Below are 14,110 nucleotides of genomic sequence, written 5' to 3' on the forward strand. Positions count from 1 at the left end.
ACTGGGGCAAGAGGTGGGCCAGTGCCTTTTATTACTCCATCCTAAATGAGGAGTTTGAAATATTTCTTGTCATGCAGTCAAACAGAATAATTGTACCAGCATTTAAATCCAACTGGAAGGCATGGCCAAATTCTTTTCTGGCTTGTTTAACCTTCCTAATGCCAGAATTCATATGGAGGTTTCTATAAAGCCCATACAGGGCTGTGTCAAACACAATCCTTTCCCATACGACAGAGAGTTTTTCCAGGATATATAGTGAAGCAGATGAATTTAAAATTTAGTTTCTGTGAGCAGTTGTGCAGGCAAAATGTAACTGCTTAAAACCAGGCACAGCAAGTAAGCAGAATCAGGAAGAATTTCTATAAACATTTGGGGCTATGTTCTGTGGGGGATTTTCTGTTTCCTTTCACCAGTGATTTCAAAATAAAGTACAGATTACTCCTCATATGGTTCTCACTCACACCCTGACATGGATGCACTGACAAAATGCTTGTGCGCCACAATGGTTAAAGACCTTTGACAAAAATATAATGTATTTTGTATAAAAAAAACCAACTGCAAGCCTATAAAGATGTTTGACTTTGTTGTCCTCTAATGTTAAGCCTGACCATACTTCCAAAAAAGGTGATGAAAGGACACAGAGTAATTGAGATTTTATAGCATTTCTCCTTCAAAAAGCTTAAAGGTATGGTCTGTAAATGGGCTCCAACCCCTCTGCACTGAGACAGACACTAATTCTGTAAATTCTGCCCACCAACAAGCAAACAGCTCGACATAATTGGAACAACTTCAAATTAACTGTCTTTTAAAGAAAAACTGTTAAGCGATATTCTCTTCAGCCCTAATTACCTTGAAATTACTTTGATGAGAACAAAGTAGCACACTTTTGTCTGGTGCTGAGATCACTTAAAATGGGACATGAAAAACAAAAACTGTGTATCCTGCAGGATATCGCAGTATTTGCCTATAATCATTACAAAAACTTTCATTGTATTTTATGCTAGGATTTCACGTAAGTAGTACTACCGCTAAATTTTAGTTACTTAATTTTCATTCGTTGCTATCTTAATTGTTACAGAGTGCTCAGATTTGTAAAGTTGTATCAAGGTGTATAACACGAAAACATGTTCAATATATGCCTTCAACAATTTCTTTGTTGTTTGAAAACTTCCAACTTACAGCAAAGCTGGCATTTTATGGCCTGCAGAGCTATAAATCATTTTTAAAATCATGATGATATTACTCAAAACAGATGTGAAAACATATGTTTGCCACGGTTGTATAAACCGCTTACTTGTCATACTTAATAAATGTTGATACTTTTATTTTAACTACATTCCTTCTTAATAACTTTGAAAATCTTTTCCATGGTAAATATATTTTGCCTTGGTAAAAGTAATGGCAGGTTTTGAAAAACAAAGCTTGTTCTGTATACAAATTACATGTATGTTTTTTGCTGAGCAACTCAGCACAGATCACACACTTCGGTGACTGTCCACATCTGACTATGAAGAACATTCAACAGATTTGAGGTGCATCAGAGCCCCAAATAATTATACACAAGAGAACTGTTAATAGTATTAGGAACAAAGAATCTATACAGGAGCAAGACAAATCACTGAGGAATAACAAACATTGTATGGGGTGACAGAAAGGCCCAGCACACACAGGCTGGGGATTTTCAGAAGCAGAGTTTTGACTGTCCTACTGGTGCAGTCCCTCCGTTATTGGGTGCTTGTATCTTATAAAACAGAGATTCCTACAGGAACTGTCATACAGGTCTGTCACACTGCCAAACGCAAAATCAGCTTGGACTTGTTGGAAATACAATGCTGGTGCCTTGAAAATTTCAGCACTTGTCCCACTATAATGTCATCAAGAGGTTTCAGTTCAGAAGCTGTGGGTTTCCTTGAAAATTACATCTTTACTTGACAAAAAGGAATAATTTCTCGTTCTCATGTTTTCAGAAAAAAACTTCACCTGTGCAGACCAAGTAGAAAACTAGAAACTTTATCTTTAAAATGATAATTTAAGATGTCTCATCATTTTGAAGCACTTTTTTCTGATGCAGATGAATCTCTGAGCACTAAGTTCATCCTAAAAAAATCCCATAAGGGCACACAGAAGTAACACATGTATAGACATATTTCCCAGTACATAATCAATTAAAGAAAGATAATACTATGCAAAAATGTAGACCAGGAAATGAAAAAACCTATCCAACTTTAATCTTAAGGTGAATTATGGTACACAGAACGTTAGCATCAGATCTTTGTGATTTCGTACATGTTACAAGGAACATTCAATGATCACAGGAGCCTGGGAATTGGGTTCACAGGTGGTGGGGTTTAAATTATTTTCACGCTTTTTGGTATTTCTGAATTGTCTTTTCTGATTCTTAAACTGTACCTTCCTTCATCCATCCTGAGTGACAGAACTGCTACTACCAATAACTACATGATTTGCATCTTCAAACCCCATAGGATATTGAATTGTTTTGCGGAAAAATGGCTAAACATGTGGCAAGAAACCATGCACAGTTCAACAAAATTAAAATCAGCTACAATTTCAGATTTAAACGCTCACCTATGTAATTACTACAGAAATACAATTTTTTAATCTTAGGAATGAAGGTATGGTTGATAACTGTTTAGCCTCTGGTGTTGGTTCATAAATGCCAACAGAAGTCAAGAGAGAAGGATTTAAGTGTGATGATCCAGACAGAAAATTATCTCAGAATGGCACAAAAAGGCTCTTTTGGGGTTCATAAGGAAAGTGCTGAAATGCCTAGAGAAACTAGTGAATAGAAAACAACTTCTTCAGCTTTCAAGAAGAGAGAAAGTTGAGTATGAAAATACAAAATATAAGGAGGAAGTTTCAGGCTCTTACCCATGACTGGATCAGTCATAGATGTCTATGGAAAGAGCTGATCACAAAAAATCATGAATCTGCTCAAGTTTTATACAACTCTGGAACCACAGGGCACATGGAGCCTTCAAATTCTCTTTCGAGCAGCACATAAAATTGTCTATACCCATCTTTTAGTTATCTCAGAAAATACATTAAAATCACCTCAATCAAAATATAAATCAGTTTGTGTTTTCATTTATGATCAAATGTTCATATTTACAGTAGGATTATAAGTACATTTAGCTTATGTTGCCTCCTCTTTTGGTCACTTCCTTCTCTTTCTTTTCCTTCATATCTTTTTCACTCCGAAACCTTAACATCTCCCTCAGTATATGCCTTTGCAGTAATTTTCCAGTATCCACTTACCTTCAGCTTTTATTTCTAGAACTATATCTCATCTTCATTTTTTTGCAGGCATTCATTTTGTATGGTCCTTTCTGTATGTACTGCCAGAATAAACCTCTCGCTTATTAATATGAATTTTTTTTCTGTTATATTTGCAACAAACCAAAATGGCTTCTTCTTCCTCGATGTGCAGCCACATGCTCTCTGCCACTAAAACACTTCCCCAGTGCTTACCTGCACAGTCCAAAGTATTCGCTTGCTTTCTCCAGTGCCCAACAATCACTGCAGGGAGAACTGAGCAGAGGCGGCACTTCCCTGCCTACAGGACAATCACTACAGGCCAAACATCACTCCTTCCCTTGCTGCCTCTCACTCGTGAGGTCATGTAATATTATTAGACACAAAAAATGGCTTATTTCCCTCACCTACGTACCAGCATTAGCGTAGTCTGCACACACATCCCCTGGAGGCAAAGAAACAATACCATGTGACTAATCAAATATTTGCTAGGAACTTCATAAATAATTGAGTCAAAAGACCAGCAAAATATTAGCCCCATACTATATAAACAGAGAGAAGCAAAGACCTGATTGTTTACACTTCCTAAGAACACCATGTAAATTCACTGGATACATTATTCATTGCAATTAGGCACTTAGCTCTCTTAAATTTATAATATAATGCCACTGCATATGCAGAATACTACAAAAAGGAATAAAACACACAGTAAGTGTAATTAAATGCCTGAGAAAAACAGTCTGTAATTTTACCTTTCTCCTTTTGTATTTTTTTTAGGCTGGTCCCAGTTTCTTGATCAATGAGTTCTCCTTCCCTGCTGTTGGTCAGCATAGCTAAAAAAATCAGAGTGCACAGCTATATAACACCGTCAGTAAAAAAAAGCCAGAAGAGAGGAAAATACTAAATTAAATTAAATCTTTGTCAATATTTGGGCATTTTAATATTTATTTCTACTACATAAGTTCTAAAGCAATTGACCATTTTTGTTGTCCATAATCAACCATTTCACTGCCCCAGTTCGACACTTAGAGCCAAGTAAAATATACAGCAAAAGCAAATTTGCTCAAGTTGATTAAACAAAGATACCAAGATAGAACCCAAATCACTACAGAGATGAATGTGATTTCTTATGAAATGTTCAAATTAACTAATTAGAAAAGTACTTCACAGAAATCATTTTTTGGAAAAATACATCTAAGGATTTAGGTGTTAGTAATTATCTATAAAGCAGCAAGTTTAATAAAAAATACAGATTGACAGATAGTAACCCAAATTGATGGGACGACAGCGAAAAAACAATACGCTGTAGTGCTAAAAGAAATTTACTTAACACCTGCAAGATCAGTGAGAGGTGTTAAATTTACGATTTCAGGATGCCCATTTTATTATTTGATTAAAACATTTCCTTCTCTGCAATTAACCAATTAAAGAATTTAAAGTTATTCCAGTGAGGACACTTGTTAAAAAACTTCATCGCCGCACTGTAAGGAAAGCTTTTTTTTTTTTAAACTGCAAAAGTAAAAAAAAATATTCTTATATATAGATACAAAGTATATATACACATCTTTACAACAATAAGCTCTAGACTTCAACACAGAGAAATGTTCGGTTCAACATAAATAAAGCTTAAGTTTTCTTTAAAAACTTTCAGCACCATTTCTGGAGCCCAGAGGCTTGCAGTGTGTGCTACTACTATTAATAAAACAAGTTACAGTAGCTTTCAAAAGCTGCAATGAGGACAAAAGTCCCTTTTTCAGTGTTGCTATAGGAAGTTACATTTCTTGTCCTGAATATTTCTAGCCCTGTTTTACATATGAAAAAGCTGAGGGGAATCTACTTTCTAGTCTCCGTCCTGTGTGTGCAAATGTTTAGGTAAAGTAGTTCAGGTTCTATTGACTAGTTTGTGTAGAGCCAACTGTGCTGTGCAGTGCCACGGCACAGGTGCATGGACCACAGTCAAAACTGCAAAATTCCAGCAAGCAGCTGAGTAGTTATTTGATCGGAGTGAAGTCTACACTGACTTACATGGACTGCACTGTTTTTGTAGTTTAAATCTAGCTCAGCAATGCCTGCATGGGCTCCAGTCACTGTGAAGACAACAGTGTTGACATACACTGATGTGATGTTAATTGACTTGCCCTACATCCCTCTTGGAAGCACCAAGAATAGGACCTAAACTTCCTCTAGACTGAATTAGCATTTAAACACAAGATCGATAGTGCACAGGCTGTGAAAGCTGTGGTGGAGACAAAAAGAATCAGAAAGCCCTCAGCCTCGTGGTGATGAGGGAACGTGTGGGCATGAGGAGGTTTTCGGAATGGAAAAGCCATCATATTATCTGTGACTTTTCTGACATACATACAAAGAAAAAGATATCTTGCTACTTTTCAATTCTAGGTGCCTTCAGAGGCACCTTCTTACTCCAGCATGTGAGAGAAGTTGGTTGTACCAGAGAAGGGGTGATATCTTCTGTGCAGGGGTGGATACTGGCACAGAATGGATCTGAGCTGCTGGGCTCTGCATAGTGATGAACCTAATAAAACAAACTATAGTGATGAACTTCCTGTGGTTTTTTTCAGCAAGCGAGTGCTTTCCTGAGTTTCTCAGCAAATAAATTTTGGCCTCAAGGAACTTCTAAAATTCTTGAGGTCAGTAACTGCAAAGGGGTGTGAGGCTGCAGAGGACTAACCAATTCTGTCTGGTGTGTTGTCCAACTGGGACGGCGAGCTGGACACGCTGCTGCTCTGATGGGAGGAAGCATGGCTCCCAGGCCGCTGACTGTCTTCTAGAGATGGAGCTGGAGAAGGGCTGTCTTGAATCCTTTCCTTGAAACAGAAATAAAACAAGGTCTGTGCAATTTGATTCATGAACTTCATTGAAGTTCAATGAAAAAAATGAAGTTGGCTAAAACAGCAATAACAACTGGTCCTTCCAAGATAAATAGCGAACAGAATTCACATCGAAAGAGCAGTATAGTCTTCTATAGCCAAAAAAAGTACAGCCTTCTACATGCAATGTATCTGGGCACAGCTTTTCATCCTTTGTGTCATGACAGCATTTGCCACCTCTCTTTTTTTTCTTGGTAACTTTTTATTTTCTAACTTTTTCACACATAGGAACATAAAGTATGTTCTTTCATGTTGTTTTCACATACTATTTTTAATCTATGGATAGTAAAATTGACATATATGAGTCGCATTTCAAGTAAACAGTTTAGATTTGGACTAAACTGTCACTAAATGCAGTCAAATTTGTAAACTCGCTAGAATCTGTACCTGAATAAATTACATCAGTATCTTCTCAGGGTAGCATGCAGACAAATTTTAAAACCTGTGGCACTGGTAAGAATTTCACTTTTGCATGAAAAGCACCACTGGCTAACAAAAATAAGAATGTGCTTGCAAATTCTTATGTGTACATTTGCACACACAACTTTGACATTAACCTCTAATTTAAATATATATAGTATTCTGGGTAAGGAGAAAAAAAAAGAAATTATAAAAATTTAGCAAAATTGAATTCTACAGTTCTGTGTATCTATACTCGCAGATTGCCTGAAGATGCCATAGAATTTTCATCAGTAAAAACCTTTAGGAACAGGTTAGACAAGCGTGGCATAAGTAATAATTCATCCTGTCTTGAGGAAGACAAGAGATTATCTGACCATTTGAGATCCCTTCCAACCCAGTGATTCCACACATATAATTTTTCTGAATTAATTCACAACTCCAGTATCCTTCATTCCTGTTCCCAGAACCAATAAAAAGTAAGAATCTTCTAAAGGGGACAGATCATGGCCTGAGATAGTCCAGATATTCTTACCTTAAAATCCCTCTATGTTTTAAACCCTCTATTACAAGTCCTTGGAAGTGTAGATCCACACTCACAAGGAGATGCTTGAATTTACAGAATTCCAGAAACTGTATCTTCAGAGTTGCCCTCATCCCTGGCAACTGGCTGTTCCCTGCAGAAACTCAGAATTGAAATAGAACTCTCTTTTTTTCAAAAAGGGAGATCCTCTTGCCCCCACCTCATTAAAAATCACAATTACAGTGTAATCTGGGGAAGTTGTCTCATAGGAACTTTGTAATTTTTCTGCCTTTCTAACCTATTCTCAAAGATTTTTCATTAGGAGTATGCAATCTGGCTACTTGGTGGCAATTTACCATAATGCTTTTGAAAATAAATGAGAGAGCATCTGAACTTTTTATGCAATTTTTGCTAGACAGTATCCTAGATCAATAATACAGCTTTAGGAAGGGAATTGTAGATTCTAATAGTTTCTCCATTATAAATAGCTAACATAATAGCTTCTGTTCATAACCTATTGAGGCAATTCATTGATAGCACTGGCAGTAAGTGATATTTTAAGAATATTCTGTTACCCATTAAAACCATCTCTCCAAACCACACTCATCTTCATATTTACAGATACATTTGAGAATGATGCAAAGGGAATCTGAGACTGGATCCTCCTAGTAGCAAGGGGTGGCATTTGCCTATTCCAATCACACCAGCTGAAAACGTAGCACTGAATGTGTTTTTAATAGGATAGTTATTGTACATTAAATAACAACTGAGCCTCTAAATCATGTAACAGATGTGTATCTATTACATAGCTGTTAATCCTCAATGGATCTGTTTTCACTAATTATCTGTTATTTAATGAACATACAATAACTAACAAATCTTGAAGGGGGACTTTTAATTGCAGTTTTTTTGAACGTTAATTAAAAATGTTTATTAAGTTTTAACAAACATGACTCTATTCTGTTGAGTCACAAGTTCTTAAACTTTTGAAAACAATGGTTTTAAACAAATTTTCAAATTCTGGGGGAAAAAAGTCAAAGTCACTGATCTTAAAGTCTCCTGTGTCGTCGTCTTCTTGGCTTCCAAAACAGTGGTTTTAGAGGTTGCTGAGATGAGCAGAAGAGTAAGAGAGAGCCATGACTCATTCTGTGGATGGGCTGCTTATTAGGTTACTTTTAAAAGTCACATTCTTACCCCAAGAAGTATTCTCCTAAATAAATGATGAATCATATACATGTAATCCTGAGCTTATAAATACTATGTGTCTTTCACCTTTGTGTAAATAATAGCTTCCAATAGGTTACTCCTAACAGGCTACAACTCCGACTGTAATTTTGTTTGCCTGGATTTCAGTTTTAACAGCCCTCTTTGGCACTATTTCCTCTCCTTTTACCACAAAGAGTACTCAATTTACAATTAAGATATCATTTTGAAATTATTACTTTCACAGAAGAGTACATAGTTTAAGTAAATTTCATTGTCTATTGCAACCATGAAAATGAATAGCCAAGGAGAGGACATGCCAACTGTTCTGCAAAAAAAACTATGAACAAATATGACTATGAATTAACACTTAGATATCACACAAACAGCCATATATGTCATTTTAAATGGGAGTTATCTGAGTAATTCAAAAGCTGATGATTTGGAAAAGCAAAGTATTCAAGCTCCTTCTGGTAACTGCATTTCCCATTGTCTCTTGCTATAAAATAATCTGCTTCAAGTAATTTGCCTTCAAACTCAGGGTCTTGGTTTGAAATGTTCAGACAGAAATAAAAGTGTCAAATAATGTCATTCTTAATCACGCAGTGAATCACTTTCTAAGAGAATTAGTTGATTATGTCATCTAATGTCTTACTAGTTACAAAAATTTACATATACAGGGATCCACTTTTCCCTACAAGCAACAAAGGAGCTGAAATTTTCTCCGTATCATATGCACTACAAATGAGAATAGAGTATCATCATGTAAGATTGCATATGGATCGAGAAATTGTCTATTTCTAAATGTTTGTGTGGAAATGTAATGCTGAATTTCCCTTACTATAATGAATAACACTATGAACAGACTTTTTTTTGCAAGTAAACAGATCCATTTTTCAGTCCTGTAATCAGTATGCATCTATTTAGCTACTTAACAGCAATGTGCTCTGGTTCATTAGGTAGCTACTGTTGTGTCTCAGCCTAGTTAAAATTTCACAGCAAGTTAATCTATTTTATTACAAATGAGAACACAAGTGATAATGTCCTCACCATTTTCCAAACACAGGGTTAACAGTATTTGTAACAAATCAATGAGGGCATTTAAATAGGAAAATTGCAAATCTAAAACCTTAACATTTTTTTAACACGTTGATGACTTCATTTTATTTGTCATCTATGTATTTTACAACCTTGTTACTTTTCATATATTTTATTTTTTTTCCCCTTGAAAATAGCTCAGTTCCCAGCAGCACACTGCTGTGCAGCCTGGTTCTACAGTAGGTGCGCTCACAGTAAGAGAGAAGCATTTCTAAATAAAGTAATATTTTTTCCATTTGTATTTCTTCCTATTTTATAAATTTGCAAGATTCATATTCTAGGTTATAATGCAATGAATTATATATATAAAATTTACAGATTGTGAGAATTTTATGAAAAATGAAAACATTTCTCAAGATCTCACCTATTTATCTAACTATAGCACCTACTTTATCTTATCTTTTCTCTTCCCTTTACAGAGCTGTAACATAAATTCTCAAAAAAGACTTTTGCAGTATTTAATCCTTTTGAAGGGTAATATATTTCTGTCTCACTAAAGATCAGTGTCTTGCTTTGGCTCAGAAAATGTAGCTACAAAGCTTGACATTGTTAATTTTAGTTGTGATTTAGGTTAACGGCACTGAAGTCATCAACTCATCCAATTTCCAGATACATCCTTGATTTCACCTCAATATCCCTTTTCTATCCCCTGTGAGGTAGTATTGCACACAAATAATATGAAACACTACATAACAGTTGCATCCACACTAGTTTTATTTGAAATATATATGAACAGCTTACCTATTCTTGACATAATCATCTTGACCTTAATTCCTTACCTCTGATTTTTTATAGTATTGATCTCCATTTTGTGTCAAGAGTTTAGAGAAATGATGCTGCTGGATTTTCCTTTATTTTTCTTTATTCGTAGATCTAATCTCGCTGTAATTACTCTTCCAAATGTTAATCTATTAATGAGTTCCTAGAGGATTTAATGGCATTTCACTGCTGACAAGCAGGTTTTGGAAGTTTGTCTGAGTCCTGGATATTTTATTCAGACATTTATCTTGATATTTCATGTTTAATTGAGGTGCTGCTTCTGTACTCTACAGGGCTCTGCAGTGGCAGGAGAGCTGGAATTCACCAGACCATGCTAATGAAACAGAGAGGAAGGAAAAATGGGGATTCTACTGTCTTTAAGTCTAGACTAGAGTTTTCAACTATTGTAAGAAAGATTCAGAGCAGATGACCATGTTGGAAAAAAGGTGTTCATGGGCTCTGGCAGAATAAATTTTCCAACATTAATTTGCACACTAGCTCCCCACTGGAATGTTTATTGTGCCACACCTTGATCTCCCGGTGCTTACCAAACCACCACTCGGATTCTCAAAATGGACTACTCAGTTAAAAAAATCTAGGAACCAGAGCCTCATTTCTCCGGAGGGCTCTGTGAAGCCAGGAGCAGTCAGCCCGTAGACTGGCTGCAGACCTCCTCACCTCCTCTCCAAAACTGCCACACAGATTCATGCCTGTGATATCACTGCTCCTATCTCCCTGGCTGAATTCTCAGTAAGAGAGAAGAATAAGAAAAGTTAACTCAATTTCAGTTAGCAAAGACTTGCTAAGTTGGGTTTTTTTTAGTTAATACTAAGACACACATTTCTTTCCAATTGACTTTAGCTGAAACTAATACTATTTGAATTCTAATAACAAGTACATTTTTAATAGTGTTCTAAAGTTTACAGTCCTTAACTAATGCATTATTGAGAAAAGCAACACATAACTGGCATTCAGGCTTTTCAAAGAAAAAAGAATAATCCTGACACAGTAAGCAGGAGCTATGCTAAATCTGCAATGATGCTGGACAGTGGCCGACAAGAAATACCATGGTTAGAGTTACTGTTTCTGGGCAAGAGATGGTTAGGTTTATTTTTGTGGTTAGGTTTATATTTTGAATCATTTAATCTGGAAACGGGCACACACGAAGAGTATGGATGACTTGTTGGTCTTCTGAGCCACTTATAGTATCTCCAATTGCTGTAAGAACTGGAGATGAACAAGGTAAACAGCTGGTCTAAAAACTAAGATAGGATCTGTATGTCTGAAAGCCAGCTGGATCTCATTCATCTTTTACAGTGTATCGGGAAGTCATTCACTTAAAAATATGTACTTTACCATTTAAAATGCAAGTTTTTTCACTGTGTACATATAGTTGTTTCAGTTGTAGTAAACCGGCAATTATTTTCCCACCAAATTTAAGAAATCAAACTCTTCTACGTTTACTATTTTTTAATACCAGATGTTCACTTGCTAATTCCATTACCTTGTGACTACTTCCTATCAATTCATTAATTGCCAGCTGCTCAGCCAAACAGAAAACCGCAGCTAATCAGATGGTATTGGTAAACAGCCAAACAAGAGCTTTCTTCTTCACCATTTCTTAAATTAGCAGTCACTGCGAAAACTACAGCAACCTTCATTCGCATATTAAGATTTTACCTTTACGTTTTACTTTGAATCTGAAAGTATAATATTGACTAGATTTGGAAAGGATCTTGCAGTGGAAGCTTTCTACTTGTAATCCTCCTATGAATTGTTTCACCCAGTGCTGCTACTGAATGAAAGAAAGGCACTCCCAGGACTAATGATGATAATGCTATATCTAATCTACTTTATAGCTATATTAGTTATTAAGTACAAATGCAAATGACTAAGCCAATACTAAAAAGATCTGAGCCAGAACTAAAAGCTAGTATGTGCTTGGCCTAACAATACTGCCTTGCAAGCTCTGCAAAAAAGAGATGTACTTGCTTCTTACTGTAGTTTTTCCCACTTGCAAGTTTAAAATAAGTATTCATTGCTTATTCTTTAACCTAGCAACTAGGTGTCTCAGTGTTAACAAGCCAGGTATTCTTGCAGGGAGGGGGATATGCCTCCCTTCAAAGGAGAAGAGATGAGAGAAATTTAATGCAAGGGACCTGAACATCTCCCAACATAGTAGTTTCTCTGTATCAGTGAACAAAAAGATACAAAACTGCACGCTCACTTCTCCTTTGCTACAGATACAGCCACAAAAACTAGCCTTGTAAGAAGCAAACTTCAACTACTCTGTCTCACGTGTCACTCCCCTAACATATTCTAGTACCCATTTCAGCAGTAAGCTGCCAGCAACGAACACATGCTATGAAACAGAACAGAATAAATCTAATAATGAGAAAAATAACATAAATTTTATGGAAGTTTTATTTTATAAATCTTGTAATATTCTGAAAACAATTCAGAATGAATGCACAGAAAGATAGGAAATTAAATGTTATAAATTCTGTTATGAGAAATGTTTTTATACTGAGAAGAATTGTTTCAGAGCATTCTGAGATGGCCACATTTTTCTGGCTGTCAGGTAAATATTATGAATATGAGTTGTACAGCACATAGAAAATAGCACCTCTCAGCAATAATTACACAGCCCATCTGTATTCTCTTTAGGGAATTTAAAATCATGTCATATACATCCTTTACAAATGCTTTAACAATCCCACAAAATCAGGAGAAGAACAGAACACAAAGGAAAGGAGACTCAAAAATCTCTACGTGTCTAGATCACACTGTACAAATAATGCTTTGTACTGTCTATCAGTTGACCAAAAGATTCAGACAGAAATTGTGTAGAGTTGATGTGAAGTCCAAGATTTCAGTTTCCCTACCAAAACAAAAAATTGCATTTCACCTAAATGTCTTTTTTGACATTTTGGGACCTTGATAATAGCAAAAAGAGTAAGAGAAAAAAGATTAAGAGAAAAAGATTAAGAGAAAAATAGGAAAACAGCAAGCATGAGGAAATGATGATAGAAGAAAAAATGGACAGCAGGAAACCAATTTGCAGAAATACTCCTACTCAGGAGAAGCACATCTCTCAGCAGCTCAGAAGAGGTTGTTAGAGAGCCAGAAGGAAAGGGAGAGAGAACAACGAGAAGGAGGAGAAATGGAGGAGGAAGGGTGAGGCACGAGCAAGAGGAGCAAGGGAAGTGCAAAATATATGGGGTGAATAGAACAAGAAGCAAGGAAAAACTGGGAGAAAAGGGTAAAAAAGCCTCTCAAATCTCTGTGATAAAATTTTGCCTCATTACTCTCAGTACTGTTTTGATATATAACATAAAAGTGAGCAGCTTAAGGCCCCTGGTTTGGATTCGGTTCCCACAATTTCAAGCCCACTCAAACCACAGTATCTCCCATCAACCTGTTTCAAAGGACATCTGGGAAAGTGACCTTTCCGTGAATATACACCGACTGGCACAGCCACAGCACCAGAAACTTGGCTCTTGCCAGCCCTCCTTATACTTCCCTAACCCCAAACCTCCCCCCCACCCTCTCCCTGCCTTTTGTCTGAAATCATGTCAGCTAATGTTTTTTAGTCATGTAAGCCCCTTCTGGCTTAACCTGTATAAATGGAGACTTTAGGCTTAATGACACAACCTTAACACTCCTGATGCCTTTATCGTACACGGCTTGAGGATCCGCAGCGTGATGCCTCATTCCGCTATAGACATGGTCCGTTATACGGGCATGGTCTGATTCCGAGGTTCAGAAGTGTTGTCAGTGAACACAAGAGCTATTCCCATTTTTGCTGTGACACCTCTTCATGTATTTGCCGTCCACATTGTGCCATGAGGTCTCAACTCCTTTGGACCACATTAAATTTAAAGGATCTGTTACAATTTAGGTGTGCTTTCAGCATTCTACTCAAGTTGTGTTCTCAGCATAAATCTTAGAAGTTCCTTTATGATAA

General features: G+C 36.4%; 1 protein-coding gene across 3 annotated transcripts in view; it reads right to left on the bottom strand.

Annotated features, from left to right (window-relative positions):
* The window catches only part of DACH2 (dachshund family transcription factor 2), a 308,940-nt gene that overhangs the window by 52,196 nt on the left and 242,634 nt on the right, over window positions 1–14,110 (bottom strand). For 2 of the 3 annotated variants that reach the window (XM_074834791.1, XM_074834790.1), the window contains exons 6-7: window positions 5,963–6,098; window positions 4,026–4,106 (exon numbers count right to left, since the gene is read on the bottom strand). In XM_074834791.1, the coding sequence (XP_074690892.1) occupies window positions 4,026–4,106; window positions 5,963–6,098 (217 nt within the window). Of the gene's footprint in view, window positions 1–3,688; window positions 3,719–4,025; window positions 4,107–5,962; window positions 6,099–14,110 lie in introns of all 3 variants that reach the window. The other variant, XM_074834789.1, reaches the window with a different exon arrangement.

This window comes from Strix aluco, chromosome 10 (assembly GCF_031877795.1).
Source record: "Strix aluco isolate bStrAlu1 chromosome 10, bStrAlu1.hap1, whole genome shotgun sequence".
NCBI lineage: Eukaryota > Metazoa > Chordata > Aves > Strigiformes > Strigidae > Strix > Strix aluco.